General features: G+C 53.0%; 1 protein-coding gene across 1 annotated transcript in view; it reads left to right on the top strand.

Moving 5' to 3' along the window:
* The first annotated feature begins 331 nt into the window (after positions 1 to 331).
* The window catches only part of RHBDF1 (rhomboid 5 homolog 1 (Drosophila)), a 19,101-nt gene continuing 1,759 nt past the window's right edge, over positions 332 to 17,673 (top strand). The window contains 15 exon segments of the mRNA XM_009078528.1: positions 332 to 454; positions 2,462 to 2,592; positions 6,869 to 7,082; positions 9,231 to 9,437; positions 10,134 to 10,256; positions 10,416 to 10,576; positions 11,928 to 12,179; positions 12,798 to 12,909; positions 13,810 to 13,884; positions 14,422 to 14,583; positions 14,682 to 14,782; positions 15,463 to 15,526; positions 15,948 to 16,042; positions 16,776 to 16,851; positions 17,320 to 17,420. Coding sequence (XP_009076776.1) covers positions 332 to 454; positions 2,462 to 2,592; positions 6,869 to 7,082; positions 9,231 to 9,437; positions 10,134 to 10,256; positions 10,416 to 10,576; positions 11,928 to 12,179; positions 12,798 to 12,909; positions 13,810 to 13,884; positions 14,422 to 14,583; positions 14,682 to 14,782; positions 15,463 to 15,526; positions 15,948 to 16,042; positions 16,776 to 16,851; positions 17,320 to 17,420 — 1,997 coding nt within the window.

Genomic DNA, 17,673 nt, shown 5'->3' with positions numbered 1-17,673 from the left:
ATCTGGATCTCACAGTAGTCTCAGCAAAAATCTTAATGGGAGGCAACTCTCAAACTTGTGACTGCAGTCTCTGCAGCTGGCTTGAGGTCCTGTGGGCATTAGCAATGTGCTGTGTCCGCCCAGTGCCAGTCCCTGGCTGACCAGAGAGGACACAAACTGTGATGCCTGAACCCTTAGGAGGCACTTTGGGAATTCATCCAGTGTTGGCCTTGGGCTCCATCAGTCACAGCCTGGAGGAGAGCTCTCTGCATGGACTGTGTGAGGGCTGAGCCACATTCCCTCCTGACTCTGCTTTCTCCCCTCTCCTAGGCCTGAGGACGAGCGTGGGACGATGTCGGAGGCGCGACACGACAGCACGAGCAGTTTGCAGCGGAAGAAGCCACCATGGTTGAAACTGGACATCCCAGTGCCAGCACCTGTGACAGTGCCAGAGGAGCCCCCCCAGCCTGTGCAGGTACAGAGAGGGGCAGGAGGGAGGTCTGTGGGGTGCTGAGACCATGCCTGTGCCCAGGGTCTCCAGCAGTCCTGGCTGAGAGAAAGGCACTGTGTGACGGCAGGTCATGAGGCCACGTAGGAAGGGTTAGAGCCTTTGAGTAAATTTATGATTAGTAATTAACTCTCCTTGAAGGGGATGTAGGAGGGATGAGGGTGGGTGGCTGATGCGCTCAGATCAGTGGATGTGACTGTTTGGATGTGGGCATTGTGAAAAGTGTCTTGGCTGGGGATATGGGAGTGAGGTATTCCAACAAGCTTTTCTGTAGGGAGCTGGAGGAGTGCAGGGCTCCCAGACAAACATGAGAAGTGCTGGAGCTTGTGCTGAAATGATCAGGGAATGAATCTGACTTATGAATAGCCAAGATAATGACAGGCTTTCATCAGTAACTGCAGAGAAAGAACAGTTACTGGCAACACAAAGCTGTTACCAGCACGAGGAACATAAGAGAACCATGTGGGATGAGAAATAAATAACCTTGAAGAGTGCTGAAGTAGAGATGAGGTGATAGGTTAATAGGAACAGTGCAAAGCATAAGAGTGGAACATCCTTATTGGTGCTGAGAATAGGAAGAATATCAGAAGTTTCTCCTACAAGGTGTCAAAAACTCTGGTGTAGGGGTGAGACCTGGGTGGGTGAATGCTGACTGCTCCTGTGGCTTGCTGCAGGACAGAGGCTATGTGCATCAAAGGCAGAGCCAGAAGGTTCTTGCTGCCCAGCTCTGTGGGTGGATGCAGGGCCTGTGTTCAGTCACTTATGTGAAAGAACAGTTTAGCCAGTAAAGAAATGGAGGTTATACATGGAGGGGCATTGAGGACAAACATGTCTAAGAGGGAACTTACATTACATTTGGAGTAGCAAGAACTGTCCTCTTCACCATTCTGTGATCCAGGGACTAAAATGCCCTTCAGTTATGTGACAGCTTCTGGCAGGTAAATCTTAGTCCTGGACTTCCCTTGGAAAGCAAAAGATTTGGGGTCAGTCTGCAGGGATTAGAAGTGGAATACAGGGTTTTACCAGCACAGGTTGAAACCTTCTGAAACAATTATTTAAGGCTTTGATGTTACCTTATCTAAAAATTTCTAAATCCAGCTGGTCACCTTTTGGAGAGACACCCTGTACTTCTGATGGAAGCTGGTGGAGGTGATGCTCTCTGAGGGTCTGGTGGGCACTGCCCAGGCTGTCAGTTTGAGTGCATCATGTGCTCCTTTGGCTTACAGCCTGAGTATCTGTGCATTGTTTTCATATAAAGCATGACAAAATTGTTAACGTTAGTGGAAATTGTTAGCTTTCTGGGCTAGAGGGGCTGAAGTAGCAAGTACTCTTGAGGCAGAGACAGTGTCTGACCAGAGACACAGTAGACCAGAGCTTTGCTTGCCAGAGGAACAGTCTGCATTGTACAAATGGGAGATGGTGTCTCTGCCAAGCTGATAAAAAATTAATCCAGAGCAGTCCTGGGGAGGCAGTTGTGTGAGCTGAGAACAGCCTGGTGAGTTGTGTCCTATTTGGTAGGTGACATTTAGCCAAGGCATGCCAGGAGCTTTCCAGCCTGAGCGTGCCCAGGCAATTAGGCCATAAACAAAGCCAATGTGACTTTCCCAGCTTGCTTAGCCTGCACCAGGCAGCAGCTACAGCACAGACCCACCCACAGCTCTCGCAGGCTTTTAGTCCAGAGTCACTTGAGAAGCAAATTTCACTTCCTGTGCTTCTCTTCACCATGTGGAGTCATCCAGGAGTGTGTGATCTACATTCCTTCTGGCTAGACAAAAGCCAAGAGGTTATGTTACAGGAGCTCATGTACAAACGGCCACGAGTCCACGGGCCAGGCTAGAGCCAGGCTGGACTGAGACCCACTGCAGCACGCACCCAGCTTGTGTTGAGGTGTTGGGTGGCTGTTGAATTGCTGTTCCCAACCTGGCTGGCCTTGTGGAGCACAAGAACATTGATCCCCTGGTGCTTTCCTCGCAGCCGACGAGGCGCCAGGCGTTCCTGCGCAGCGTGAGCATGCCAGCCGACAACAGCCGCGTGCCATCCCTGCCCCACGACGCCAGGAGACCGGTGCTACAACGACAGACCTCAATCACCCAGACCATCAAGAGGTGAGGCACTCAGTTGGTACTTTAGTGGGTTCTGCCATGCCTTGTCATCCTTGATTTGTGATCCTCTGCTTGTCCCATTGCCATTGTGGCACAATGTCGCAGCAGGGTTGGGTTGTTTCCCTTGTTATGTGTCATGAGATTGTGGAAGGGTGGGTGCAGATAGGTCCCCAGTATATAAGTCCAGTGCTGTTACATAGCCTTTAATAAGTGGGGAGTCAAGTCCTGGGAGGGAGATGGTGGTGACTAGGACAATGAATGATTCTTGACACTCACAGACAGATATTGGCTGCCCCCATGCCCCAGGGAACTGGCTGTTTCTGAGTAACAGGATGCCTCGGGCCCTGATGTGTAGCTGTGGTTGTACAGTGTAGTGTGTTATCCGAGAGTGTCTGGTTGCTGGGGGAGGCAGAAGCCCATCCTGAGCAGTCCAGGGCTCTCAGCAACTTGGTTTCTAGCACTAGCTCATTGGCAGGTCCTTGAGATGGCTTTGAGGGGTGATGGAGAATAGGGAGAGGCTGCTCTGGTCCTATTCCCCACTCTTACACAGAGGGTTATTGTTTGTCCCCACAATCCAGGGGCCTTTTAAGACATGGCCACAGAGCTGGATGCTCCTTCACTCACTGTGTCAAAGGCTTATCCCAGTTTGTCCAGGTGGAGTAGCTCTCCCGCCTGCTCTCTTGAGATGCCTGGCTTGTATCTCTGGTAGTTTGTCAGGCCTGCCTGGATCCCAGGAGCATCCCTGGAGCTCCACAGGTCAGGGGTATTTTCAGCCAGCCAGGCCTCGCCTACTCACACAGGAGCAACTTTCCAGCTCTGGGAGATACTGATCTCCCACACACTGTTTTCCTTTGCCTCAGACATCCTCCAGCTGCCTTGGTGGTGAAGCTCTCCCACAGCAGCTGTCTCTGATCCTGCTTCTTGTGAGGTTGGGAGGACTGAGCTGGGAAGCAGTGTCTGCTCTCTTCAGGGCTTTGAGCAGCTCCTGGGCCTGCCTGAGGCTTTTCCCTGCCCTGCCTCCCTGCCTTTGTCCCAGTCCTTGCCAGGACAGTTGGGCAAGAGCATGTCAAGGCTGAGGGAATATCCTGCGAGGACACTGTGAAGGCTCTGACAAGAAGCATTGAATAGGAGGGCCAGGGTAACCTCCCCGAAAGGTCCTCACATCATGCAGCTTGTGTGCAGGGGGACAAGGTTTGGGAACTGTGAACCACCCCTGCCTCCCTGCCTTTGTCCCAGTCCTTGCCAGGACAGTTGGGCAAGAGCATGTCAAGGCTGAGGGAATATCCTGCGAGGACACTGTGAAGGCTCTGACAAGAAGCATTGAATAGGAGGGCCAGGGTAACCTCCCCGAAAGGTCCTCACATCATGCAGCTTGTGTGCAGGGGGACAAGGTTTGGGAACTGTGAACCACTTTGGTGCTGGTGGGACAAATTTTCCCCCAGTGTTACTACACTGTAAGACAAGGCGTATGGAGCTACAGTGAGAAGGAAGTAGTGATGGACAGTGGTGATGAAGCTCACACACTGAGGGAGAGGCTGATGTCCTGCCCAGCACTGGGGCAGTGGGCAGACACATGTGACTGTTGTGCCAACAGACCCTGTGCCATGTCTCCCTGCACAGGCTGTATTGGAAGTGCTGGGGCTCAGGGTGGTGGCTGCATCCCTGCCTGTGCTTAGTAGTCTGTGTAGTTGTTTTGTACCTTCAGAGTACACACGAAGAGCCCCAGAAGAGCACAAATGGTTCTGGATCCAGGTGGGATCTGTTAGCTGTTGTCTGGGCAGAAGGCAGCAGATCATGGAGGTCTAGGGATTGAGGGGGTTGCAGGATTCCTGGTATCTTCAAGATCAATGGGAGACATATGTCAAGAGGTGCAGATGCACCAAAAGGCTTTGGCAGCCTCCTGCATTCAAAGATGCTGTTGTGTGGCTTGAGTTTGGTTGTTTCTCAGCTGGAGGCTGCTGTCATGTGCAGAGCAGCACTACTGCTGCCGATGGGGCTATGGAAGGAGATGGGAAGGTGTTGGATGCAGGTTGCTGCTCCTCTCCACAGCCCTGCAGGCTCCTTCCCTTCAGTTCTCTTTTCTTTGCAGCAGACAGGTTCGGTTTCAGAGGAGTCAGACCCTGCCCGCACGTGGGCACCGGGTGGGCAGGAGCTCCCTGCGAAAGCGGCAGTCCCTGCCCCGATCGTTTTTCAGGTACTGGCAGCACTGAGTGTGACACCCACCCCTGCATGTGTGTGCAAGGGCTGCTGTGAACTGCACAGATTCTGGCTGTTGCTCAGACCACGGTGCCTTCCCAGGGCTGGCCAGGAGGCCTACAAACAGGCAGAATGAGAGAGTTCATGTGTGCTTCTAACAAAAACCAGTCGTCACTCCTACTAAATATGTAGGCAGCTGTCAATAAGTAGCATGGACTAACAAGCTGTCCACCCACCAGCCTCACTCCTGCCTTTCCTAACAAGCTGTCAACCTCCTGGTGTTCACCATAGCTGGAAGGGCTCCCCAGGGCAGTTACAGTCTACCCTTTGCTAGCATCAGTGCAACATGTGGCTGTGCATATGTTGGCCCCAAAGCCTCCTTGGGGCAGGAGGGGAAGGAGAGGGAGCAGCACTGCACAGATGCTGTCATGTTGGTTCAAATGGAGCTCAGAGATGCTGAATGGAATAGAGTGTCCACTCATTCCCTGTTGACATTGTGGCTATTTCTAATCCAAATGTGAGGTCTCTGAGGTGGAGGTCTTCGTTTACTTACCACCAAGGAGATGAGCCACTCCAGGAGTCCAGGGCACAGTGGCTCATTGACCACCACCCTAAGTCTGGAGCTCAGTAAACTTGTAAATCAGGGAGATAACGTGACTTTGTGCATAGCAGGGACTGGACTTAATGCCCAGGAGTTCATTCCTGTCCCACCATCCTCACTGCTGCCCTTGGCCAGGTGTCACTCTGGCACCTTTGGGTCTGTTTGTGTTTGGTCTTGGAATTTCTGGTTAGCTCAGCGTGACAGAGGAACAAGAGCTGACTGCTGATGGTGGTTTGTTGCTTGCTGCAGTGCTCCAGGGAGTCTGTAGGATGTGATGGGACTCCCTAGATGGACAGAAGCATCCAGTATCTTCCCAGGGTGCTCCAGACGCCCTAAACTCTGTAGTCAGCTCTCCTGAGCGATCTCAGCTCTGATCAGAGAGTAGGATATCTCTTCACCCTGGCCCTGGACCAGGAGTGGTCTCTGGCAGTTCAGGAATGGTCCTCACAGTGCAAACAGCCACTGTCTCAGTTCCCCTGTGTGGCCTAATTCTAGATCTGTCCCAGCCTTTACTCTGGTGTATGTTTTAATACATTGTGATCTGTGAAGTCTTGCTCCTCAGCAGCTGGAAATCCTGCCTCTGGGCAAGGGGGCTGAGGCCAGGAGTTTGGGTTTGGCTTGGAAGGACATTCAGGTTTCAACACCTGGTCCAGTGAGCTGTCATCTCCTGAGGAAGGATGAACTATGATGGGAAAGGCTTGGCAGGGCTGCAATGACCTCTGTAGGTTTAGGGTACTGGCTGTCCTGCAGGATTTGAAGTAGGGTTTTAGTCTGATTTATCCTGATCCCTCTCTGCCTTCCTTGGGATTTTGCTTCTGATCCACTGCTCTTCTGTGACAGCAGCCACTTGGCAGCAAACCTGCCTCATGGCTGCAACCCTGTGCTCCTGCTTCTGCAACCAGCAGCTTAGAACTGTGTATGTCAGGACCAGAGCAAACATTTGCCATTAATGTTACCTTTGAGGAGGATAGAAATCCTACAGCATGAGATGGAGAAGTTAGGGATATCCTGGGAGTGTGAGGGGAGGCTGGGAGAGAAGAGTGTTGGCTCTTGGGAGAAGCTACAGAGCCACAGGACAGTCTCACAATGGGGACCTAGAGCTGGCCTGAAGATGGTAAGTGTTTGCAATGGAGATTTTTTTAAAGTCAAAAAATAACCTTTCATTAAGTTATTTTCTGAATTTGTGTCCCATCTCTTTTCCATTATATTGAGAAAAACTGAGAACAAACTGTCGTTTACCCACAGTGAATCTCTCCTGTCATTTTTGTTCTGTCTTAGGAGACAGAATGCTGTTGATGGTTGAACATTTCTGGCCAGCAGCTGTTGGGTTGCTCAAACAAGCTGTGAGATGCTCGTGAGGAAGAGTTCTGCCTGTCTTTGAATTGGGGTGGGCTGGAAGTGACCTCCAGGGTTTTGTCTTTTCATGTGCACAGTCCAAGCAAACATAATGCTTCTTAGCACTTGTATGCTGGCATCTTTCAGAGGCACAGCAGACTGGTTTGGGGTGAGCAAAGACAGCGACGCTACTCAGAAATGGCAGAGAAAGAGCCTCCGCCACTGCAGCCTGCGCTATGGGAAGCTGAAACCTCAGGTCATCCGGGAAATGGACTTGCCCAGTCAGGACAATATTTCTCTAACGAGCACAGAGACTCCTCCTCCACTCTATGTTGGACCCTGCCAGCTGGGCATGCAGAAGGTGAGTAACCTGGGACAGCAGCAGGGCTCCCTGCACAGTGTCTGTACTACTTTGGCAGCTGTGACCTATCTGCTGGCTGAGCTCTGCCTGAACATGTCTGGGCTCTGTGCTCAGACACTTCTCAAGCCTTAGGTAGAGTTTGGCAGGCTCCCTCCTCCAGCAGCCTCTCCATTCTCCTTGGCTGAGATCCCTCTGCTCTGCCAGCAATAGCCTCAGAGCTGTGTTTGACATAGAACCAGAGAATCCTAGAATTTTAAGGGTTGGAATGGACCTTATAGATCATCTAGTCCCAACCCTGGGCAGGGACACATCCCACCAGATCAGATTGCTCGAGGCTTCATCCAGCCTGGCTTTGAGCACTGCCAGGGTTGGGGCAGCCACAGCCTCCCTGGGTCATTCCAGTGTCCATGCTGTCCATGTCATGCTGTGACTGGCGGTGATTAGATCTGTCCTTGAAGCAGCCATCTCCAAGAGCTCTCAGCTTGGACTTGTTGCTGCTATTTTTCAAGGACAAAATGTCCTAGACCCAAATACACAGTAAGAGGCCTGGGATCACTCAGGACACTTGCCTTGTGTACCCATGTCCCACGCAGAGCACAGCTACTGCCCTCATAGAAACCTGCTTATGCTTTAGACTTTGAAAAGTGTCTCTTGCATCAGTGGTGCTACAGCTCTGCTTGTGGGTCCTTAGAAATGATTTTGAATGCCTGCAAAGAGCACCTGGTAGCCTCCTATTTACTACCTTCAGGTGTGACCCCAGGGGACCAGGCCCAGTCAAGCACATGCAGTTCCCAGCACCTCAGAACTGACACACAATATCCCAACTCTTCCCTTTGCTGCACTCAGCAGCAGTAATTGGTGTGGTTGATGACTGTGCTTTAGTGAGCACCACTGCAGTGTGTGTGAGTGGGGAAACAATTCCTTCCAGAACAGGTCAGTCTGTGACCTGGAACCTGACTGCATCACTGAACACTGTGCATTTTTCAATCAAGCTTCACCTTGTTGTGCTCTTTCCTGTTTTTTTACTAAATGAAGTATGTTGCAGTTAGTCCTTGGTCACAGGAGACTCAGAAATATTGTTAGGCTCTATGTGGGCTACATTAAATCAGAATGTGGTGTCAGTAGGTGTAAAGCCATCAAGCTTCCTGTGGAGTGTGCAACTGGGGATTAGAAAAGCTCATAAAACCGTAGGATAAAGCATAGAGGTCTTGTGGAAACCACAGCTGTGATGATGTAAGGACAGAGGCAAGGCTTGTAGCTGAAGGCAATATTTTCATTATGTTGATTCGTATGTTTGGAGTAAGTGAGAGCTTTGGCCTGAGGAGTCCCAAAGAAGGGCTTGCAGCTCCTGGAAGCTTGCCTGCTTTATCCAGCTGTTAAACTTAATTAATGGAAGCAGATATAAATATACAGTTAAGCTTCGACAGGATGACAGGATACTGTTTAAGTCCTGGGCTGTCCAGGATCAGGAAGGAAACTAGCTGGAGAAATAACATGGCTGTTTTCAGGGATTTTTCAAGCTCCTGTTTAGACAGCACATTCTCTGACTGTAGAGCTCACTGACACAGAAGAGAATGAAACCAGGAGCTTAGGAAAGGGTGAAGGGGGTTTGGAGTCTCCTGTGAATATCAGGAAGAGTCTGGTTGAGAATAGTCAATACCAACAAAAGAAAAGATAAAAAGAGCAGAGAGAGAAGTTGGAGACTTGGTTTGAGAGTTACAGGTAGGGGTTAGCATGCAACAGGCTATTCCATGTCGTCTTATGGTAGAATAACTTACTAGAATCATAGAACCATCAAGGTTGGAGGAGACCTCTAAGATCATGGAGTCCAACCATTAACCTGTCACTGCTCTAACCCCTAAACCATATCCTCCAGTGCCAGATCCAGACACCTCTTAAACACTTCCAGAGATAGTGACTCCACTACCTCCTTGGGCAATATTCCAGTGCCTGAACACCCTAACAGTGACAGTTTTTCCTCTAGCCATGGCAGGAGAGACCATCCCACACCTCTCTCCAACCTCCATTCACGTCGTTGGTCAGTCCCAGGAGCCCTGCCACAGTCTCAAGATGTTTCCCTGAAGGGAGGAGGGCTAGGGAGGGCAGGGTTTGGGGGTGTATGGACTGACGGGCTGCGTCTCTCTGCAGATCATAGACCCCTTGGCGCGCGGCCGAGCGTTCCGTATGGCTGACGACAGCGACGGCTGCAGCGTGCCACACACCCCCATCACACCTGGTGCCACCTCACTCTGCTCCTTCACCAGCTCCCGCTCGGGCTTCAATCGCCTCCCGCGGCGCCGCAAACGAGAGTCCGTGGCCAAAATGAGCTTCCGAGCAGCTGCGGCGCTGGTGAAGGTACTGTCTGGGGGAGGGCAGGGACTGTGTGGTGACAGGATGTGGCTCTGTCCTGAGAGGGGTGAGAGAGAAAGAACTGCTGAGCAGAGCAGAGATGGGAAGAGTTGTGGTGGAGGGGACGGAACCAAGCGATCAGTTCTGTTTCAGCCGTGTGCCGATGAGGCAGGATTGACAGGGATGATGGGTTTGGTGCAGGGCTTGCTTTCCCTTTATTGGCCTGGGGACTTTGATTCCCACAGCCAACAGCCTTAGAGCCTTCCAGCAGGTCCAGTTCAGCCTGCCTGGACCTTTGGGTGGTTCATCTGCACCTGGTCAGCACTCATAGAGGAGTTGAAGTACCTGAGGCTCTTGCTGTGCGAGTCTCTTTGTCCTTCCATGTGTCTCCTAACCTGGGCCCAGTGACCTTTTTGCTGTGTCCAGTACCACTCATCACTGTGGCTTGGTCAGAGACATTGTACAATACAGGGTAGAGGAGCATGTTGCAAGCCTAGAGATGGGCCCTGTGGGTTAAGAAGTGTGGTGACACCTGTGATCCTCACCAGGAAGGGGTCACACATTAGCAGGTCTGCTGTGCTCCATACACACGTGTGAACTAGCTCAACTCTTGGGCTCCCTGTGCTCTGGCTGGGGTGATCCTGCCCGTGCCTGGGGTTGAGGTTTCTGGCAGTGGTTCAGTGCCTCCTCCTCTCGTTGCAGGGGCGCTCCGTGAAGGACAGCACGCTGAGGAGGGCTCAGCGGCGCAGCTTCACCCCAGCAAGTTTCCTGGAGGAGGACACGGTGGATTTTCCAGACGAGCTGGACACTTCTTTCTTTGCTCGGGTGAGGGGCAGGTCTGGTGTGTGCTGGCCTCAGAGGCAGGGCAAGACTCTGCTTCTATCAGGACTGTGTGTTGCAGAGAGCAGCACAGCTTTCTGCCAAGACCGGTGTCTCAAATGTGATGTTGGCTTCTTCTGATGGGACTTCTGTCTCTCTGCCCAGGAAGGAGTCCTTCATGAGGAGCTCTCTACTTACCCGGATGAAGTGTTTGAGTCACCATCAGAAGCTGCAATCAAAGATGCTGAGGTGAAACCTCCGGATCAGACAGATCTCACAGGAGGTGCCTTGGACAAAAACGAGCTCGAAAGAAGCCACTTACTACTGTGAGTATCTTCCTGGAAGCTGCCAAAGCCTAACATGGGGTGACCAACCCGTTTGGAGTGGGGCCTCCTGCATGGAGGAAGTCAGGATCTGAGTGCTGTGGGGCCTTGGTGCAGAGCTCAGGGCAGTGCAGTGATGGGTTTCCCTCAAACCCAGCTGAAGACCTCCTGCCCCAGCTACCCATGCATGTGAAAGGTGATTCTGGGGCCACCTCTGCAGTCTTTCCAGCAACTTCCAGCCTCATGTAATGTGTTTCAGAGATTGTATAATGCCTTGAGGAAACAAAAGACACTTCGAAGCAGCTGTGAGGCTGCTGGGGGCACAGCCTTTGGCTATGGAGAGCTAGCAAAGACAAGAAGGCTGTTGCCATTGCTGCAGTCACCTGTAATTGCTGTCTTGCTCCAAGAAGCAATGTGAAGCATTGCTGAGTGTCAAGCTGGGCTACATTCCTCACTTGAAACGAGAGAAAGGTGTGGCACTGATGCTGAGAGCCCTACAAATATGTGGGTGGTACTGTACTGTATGCCTGGATTTTTTCCACCTGAGTAACTGGTACTGAGTAATTGCTCCGTGTCGCTTCCGAGTCAGCTCTAGCTTAGCTGGCAGCTCACCCCAGCAGAGAGCTCCCTGGGTGTGAACATGGAGCAGACAGGGAGGTCCTTGTTGTGGTTCTGCTGCTCACAGCCCATCTTGCTGTGTTGGCGCTTTCCCTTCAAGTGTTTCCCAGAACTTGACTCAGTCTTAACATAAGGGGAAGCAGCAAGTGGTGGGAGTTTGTTGTCACTCCTGTGAGACGGTTTCAGTCTTCTTGGCTCTGCTTGGATCTCCTTAAATAGTTCTATTTATTGAGGAACATACATTTGGTTCACACTTCAGAGAGCTGTTATCAGAACTGTAGTGGGGTGTCCTTTCACGTGGCCAGGTGTTTGTTTTGGCATGGGCAGGAGGCCCAGGACCGGAAATACTGGGAAACAGAAACCACTTGAACTCCTGGGGCAAGAGCAGGCTCCAGGGGAATACTCTTCCATTTCTTAGCAGAGTAAGAGGAATGAAATAGAGGAAGAAATAGGTGTGCCTGAGGCTGCAGATGTGCCTGTTGCTGAAACACTTTAAAGCCTTGAGAGCTCCTCAGTGGTGGGGCTTAGTTTGGCACAGCTGCCTTGTGCCAACTTCTGCGTGTCACCCTGTGCTTTCATCTACTGGCACTGCATAACCCTTTGAAATAAAGCTTCCACCTCAGGGCACCCTGTCTGCCTTCAGCTGCTGCTCAGCCCAGCTGTGGTGGGACAGAGTCTGCTGCCACCAGTGACGAGGGAAGGGCTGGTCCCCATTGCTGTCCTGCTTTTATTGCAGCCCCCTGGAGCGAGGCTGGAGGAAGCAGAAGGACGGGGGCCTGGCACAGCCCAAGGTCCGTTTGAGGCAGGAGGTGGTGAGTGTCAGCCCCCAGAAGCGAGGGCAGCGCATCGCTGTCCCGGTCAGGAAGCTCTTTGCCAAGGAGAAGAGGCCGTACGGGCTGGGCATGGTGGGCAAACTGACCAACAGGACGTACCGCAAGCGCATCGACAGCTACGTGAAACGGCAGATTGAGGACATGGATGACCACAGGTGGGTGCTGCAGTCATGGAAGGGCTCCCCACGCAGCGAGTGAGTGAGTGCTCTTGCCCCTAGGTGACTCAGGTTGCTGCCTTGGGCTGTTGGGTGCTGCTGAGACCCCCCAGTTGGTGGTACCCCTGGAGTACAGCTCCAGCTGCAGCAGACAGCAGCGTGTTGGTGTCGCTGTGCACTGGAGCTCGCACAGCTCCTCACATTGCTTTGGGTGTCTGTGTCTCTGCTGCCTGGAGGGACTGCAGGTCTCTGCCCCACCACCACTGTCCCGTGATGAACAGGAAGGCTCAGGTGTCCCTGCCTCTCATCATTCCCCCAGAGACATCATTTCCGACACCACCGCACTTTAGCGTCAGGCTTTTGTTTTCTCATAGATATTTTCTTGGGAAAAGTTGGTTGTCCAGTGTAATGGGGGACTTAGAGTAAACAGGGTCTGTTTGCCAGCAAGACTGTGGGTCATTGCCCCCAGTCCTGTACATCCCTAGGTGATCGTGGCCCTGCACTCCAGATTCTGCCAAGCTCCCTGTGGAAAACCAGGAGCTTTTCTCCCATATGCTGTGTGTAGATGTAATAGGCCTGGGTTTCTGCCTCTGATCTTTTCCCTTTTCCTCCCTCCAGGCCTTTTTTCACTTACTGGGTCACCTTTGTGCATTCACTCATCACCATCCTCGCTGTGTGCATCTACGGCATCGCCCCTGTGGGTTTCTCACAACATGAAACTGTTGATTCAGTAAGTGAATCCCCCTCAATTGCCTGGAGTGTGATTGTGTCTCAGCTTTCAGCTGCTGAGTCTCGTGTCACAGTCTTCAGCATATTGGCTACTTGCCTGGGGGCCTTGACAGCTGGATGTTGGGTCTGCAGTCTTGGGGGGCTGCCTGCAGCATCTCTGCCCACACCACACCACCTTCTCTTCCTCCTGCAGCCACGTGGCTCCTGACATCAGATTGTATCTGACACAAAGCAGGGTGGGCTCTTTGCAGGCTCTGGCTCTGGCTGTGCTGGGAGCAGTTCCAAACAACTTGTTCCCCTCCTGGTGGAGACCAGGAGGATATTCATGGCAGGGAAATACTTCAAACCTCAGCTAAGTTTTTTGCAACAGTTGCAGGATTTTGGTTCTGCCAGGAGCAAAACTGACCTGCCTGACTTTGAGAGCTGATTTTGTAGCTGTTTGTAGGCTTCCCACATGTTGTTAAAGGTCTCTGCTGGGGTACATGTATCTCTACAGCCATATCCCTGCTCCATGTAGGGGTTGCCCTGAGGAGCTTCTCAACTACACATCTGACAGCTTTCAGAGCACTGCCACCAGCACCTGGGTCTGCACTGCAAGCAGGTTCTGCCTGTACTTCTGAGCTGTGTGAAACTTTTTGTCAGCTCTCAGGCCACTCCCAGCTCTCCAGGCACTGGGATTTCTTGGAAGTTGAACTAGCCAGAGATAAACATTTTAAGTGAAATCTTAGGATAAAGATGCCCACAGGCAGTTTACCTGTGATCCTGTGAAAGACCAGTTTGAGAGAAGTGTGGCTTTGGGGACTTCTGTTGATCCTGGGAGCTGTTTTCACTGACCCCTGCTGCTTGCCCTGCTGACCCTGTGGGCAAGAGCTCACGGGGCTCTCACTTTCCCTTCCTGCAGGTCTTGCGAAACAGAGGGGTTTATGAAAATGTCAAATATGTTTAGCAGGAAAACTTCTGGATCGGCCCCAGCTCAGTGAGTGCCACTGGTGGGACTGTTGGTGGGTGGATGGGGACTGCATGCCACCCCAGAACTGTAGCCCTCCACTGCTGGGGGTCTGCCCTCCCTGTCAGGGAGCTGCAGTGCTCCCAGCCCCAACCACTCTGCAGAATGGGCTGCCAGGAGGCTGGGATAGACCTTGGCACTCCTGCTTTGCACTGTTCCTATAAAGCCAAGCATGGGGTTAGAGAAAATGCAGGAGTTGGTATGGTTTGTGGCAGATTTCCTGCTGCAGTTCCCCCGGGTGAAGAAAAAATGTCCCAAAGTTTTCTTTCCCAGCCACAATGCTGGCCTTTCTGAGACCATGGGCAAGGAAATCCTTGAATGTTTGTTCTGGTACTGTCTTCAAAGCAAATACTGAGAGTATACATTGTGCGTTGGGCTTCATACTGTCCCTGGTCCCCTTGAGCCTGGATAGGGATATCCCTCGCAGTTTTCCCAGCCTGCTCTGCCCCAGGCAGGGACAGCTCTGCCTGTCCCTTTGGTTGAGCTGGGTGTTTCCATCCCTGCCAGGAGGCCCTGATCCACCTGGGGGCCAAGTTCTCACCGTGCATGAGGCAGGACCAGCAAGTGCACAGCTTCATCAGCGCCAAGCGGGAGAAGGAGAAGCACTCGGCGTGCTGCGTGCGCAACGACAAGTCAGGCTGTGTGCAGACCTCAGAGGAGGAGTGCTCAGTGAGTGCCCCTTTCGTGCTGGCCCTGCAGGCTCAGGGCCACTTCTGCTGATGCTTCTCCCTCCCTGGGCTTCATGGTGGGTCTCCTCTCTCCTGCAGTCCACGCTGGCCGTGTGGGTGAAGTGGCCCCATCACCCCAGCACACCGATGCTGGCAGGAAACAAGAGGCAATTTGGGTCTGTTTGTCATCAGGACCCCAGGTAGGTCCTGCCTAGCTCAGCTGCCATCCTGGGGATACAGGGATGGTGTAGAGTCAGAGCCCTGGGCCAGTGGATTGCTGGATGGGACAGCAGCTGCTCTGGAGTTGAAGGGATATGGGGCAGTGATGTCCCTACCTGCCCTGATGATGGCAGGGGAGGCTGAGGCAGAGTGTGATCTTATTTCTGCTTGTCCCTAATCTCCATTGTTGTGGGCTGCCCACCTGCCCAGTGGCCTGTTGAGAGCTCTGGGTGCCTTTCTCATCCTTCCCCACTCCTCATGTGCTCCCTGCACACACTCCCTCCTTGGGGTGCTGCAGTCCTGTTCCCAGCACACCTCTGCCCCAGAGTTCTGCCAGCTGTGGAGTGCATGGCTCACCTTTGCCCTCAGTCACTGTGGGCTGATGTAGAGCTGAGACCAGCTGAATTCCCACCCTTGGGTTGTGTCCACCTGGAAAGGATCCAGTGAGCTGTTGGGCAGCTGTGTGCTTTCATGTCTTTGTGCTGCATGCTGGAAGGAGGCTTTGATCTAGTGTAGAGTGTCACCACCCCCTTGCCAGGGACAGAGGGGAGCTGTGGGATGGCAGCATGGGGATGGGGACATCCTGGTGGCTCCCTGGAGAGTTCTGCCTGCTGCTGGGGAAAGGTACTTCTCAGGCTGATTCTGCTTTGTGTCCCTGCAGGGTGTGTGAGCAGCCAGCCTCGATGGAGCCCCATGAGTGGCCAGATGACATCACCAAATGGCCGGTGAGCATGGCCAGGGGCACAGAGCCTGCAGGGCAGCTGGAATGTGGCACTGGCATCCCACTGTGCAGAGCCACAGCTGTGCTGGTGGAAGGGTAGGGCCTTGGTGCAGTCTCCTGCTGCTTGTCACAAACGCTCAGGGCAGCCTTGCTTTGCCTAGCCAAGGCTCACAACAAAAGCCCTCCAACAAAAATTCCCCTGTGCCAACTAAAGCTCTGGTCCCTGCCAGGATAACAGGGAGATGGAAACCAGCTCAGCCTTGGAGCTGGAGAGAGGGTGACAACTGATATATCAGGAACCATCCTGCTGTCAGAGGGAGGCCTGTGGCTGTGGGACTGGCTTATTCCCAAGGGGCTGTTTTGACTTTACCCAGGCAGCAAGCAAAGCTATGGCTGGCTGACTACAGCCTGCTGTTGTTTTTCAGATCTGCACAAAAAACAGTGCTGGGAATTACACCAACCACCTTCACATGGACTGTGTGATTACAGGCCGGCCCTGCTGCATTGGGACCAAAGGAAGGTATGGAGGCACTGGGTGTTGGAGTGGAACACAGGGGATAGGTTGCAGACACAGCCATTTGTCCTCCTTGTCCTTCCCACACACAGCCCAGAGCCCTTCTGGGAAGGGGAGTTGGACAGGGAGCCAGGATAGGTCTCTCAGATGGAGCAGGACTCTGGGGTGGACAAACAGGAGATAGCAGCCAGCCTGAGTCTTTGGTGCCACAGGGTATCACTCAACTGGTCCAGCAGTTTGCAGGGACTTGGATCCTAAGGAATTAAGTAATTCTGCTGAGGAGTTCTGCATTTTTCCTGGGGAATGGCCAGCCACATTGGCCCCAGCCTGAAGTCCATGAGCTCTGAGATGCTAGGAAACCTGCTTTTGGTTTGCATGTTGCTCCTGAGCTTGAGTAGTTACCCAGTGCTTGGCCCTGGCTTTCCCTGCTAGGGATAAAAAATAGTGCTGCTCCAAGGAGTTTCTGTGTCCCTGAACAACATGACCAGGGTGCTCTTGACCCTTTCCACTCTGTCAGCTGAGGCAGATTTACCTGTGGGAAAGAAACAGGAGTGTGTGGAGGGTGGGACTGGGCTCAAAGGGGAATGTATTTGTGCCTCTCTTGAGACACTACAGCATATCAGGGGCAGCCGAAAGCATCAGTTCTCATAGATGGGATGAGAGAAAGGAGAATGGGTGGCCTGGGAGGGCACAGGAACAATCCATTGTGCCTTCCACGTGTGACTTGTGCCCCCTCCAGGTGTGAGATAACCTCCCGGGAGTACTGTGAGTTCATGCGGGGCTATTTCCACGAGGAGGCAACGCTCTGCTCTCAGGTAAGTGTGCAGCTGGGGGTGTGTGGCTGCCCTTTGCCCTCCTGCTCCCCTTAGCAGCTGGGCACGCTCTGGGGTGACAGTACTGCAGTGTAGGTGGGAGTCCTGTGTCCTGTCCCACCCTGAGCTGGGGTGAAGCTACTGATCCAGACTGGAGTGGCAGAGCTGGCTGCATCTGTCCCTCTTCGGAGGCATTTAGGGCTGGGACTGGTAGCTGTGAAAGCCCAGCATGGAACCACTGTGTAAGCAGTGGGAGATGGCAACCCTCCTGCTCCAGGGGTGAGCCTCAGTTGTGTGTGCTGGGGCAGAGAACGAGGGCATGAAGCTGCCACAGGGAATGGGTGGAGTCGTGGGTAACTTGTTGGGACTTGATACACCAGAGCAGCCAGAGGAGATCCCTCTTCCAGAGCTACCTGCAGGCTCTGCCCTGGCCTTGGTAAGGGGCCCCTCACATCCCAGCTCCTGCCCTAGGTGCACTGCATGGATGACGTCTGTGGGCTCCTCCCTTTCCTGAATCCAGAAGTCCCTGACCAGTTCTACCGCCTCTGGCTCTCGCTTTTCCTCCATGCTGGGTAAGCAGAGGTGTAAAACTTCCACTCTGTGGGTGGGGGAACCCTCAGCCCTGGGATGGCTGTAGGGATTGTTTTGGCTGTCCCTGCCCAGGGCACACAGGGGTGCTGAGCTGTGCTCCCTGCTGAGTTTCACCACGCTGTGTTTGCTGGGAGGGATTAGAGGCATGGGCAAGGCAGACCAGGAGGTCTCAGCAAGGCTGGGCACAGAACACATGCACAGGGATGACTTCAGTGGCTGCTGCTTCAGCTCCTG

This window comes from Acanthisitta chloris, unplaced genomic scaffold (genome assembly GCF_000695815.1).
Source record: "Acanthisitta chloris isolate BGI_N310 unplaced genomic scaffold, ASM69581v1 scaffold24997, whole genome shotgun sequence".
Classification (NCBI taxonomy): domain Eukaryota; kingdom Metazoa; phylum Chordata; class Aves; order Passeriformes; family Acanthisittidae; genus Acanthisitta; species Acanthisitta chloris.
The sequence above is the reverse complement of the archived record's forward strand: the minus strand, read 5'-3'. Positions and strand labels throughout refer to the sequence as shown.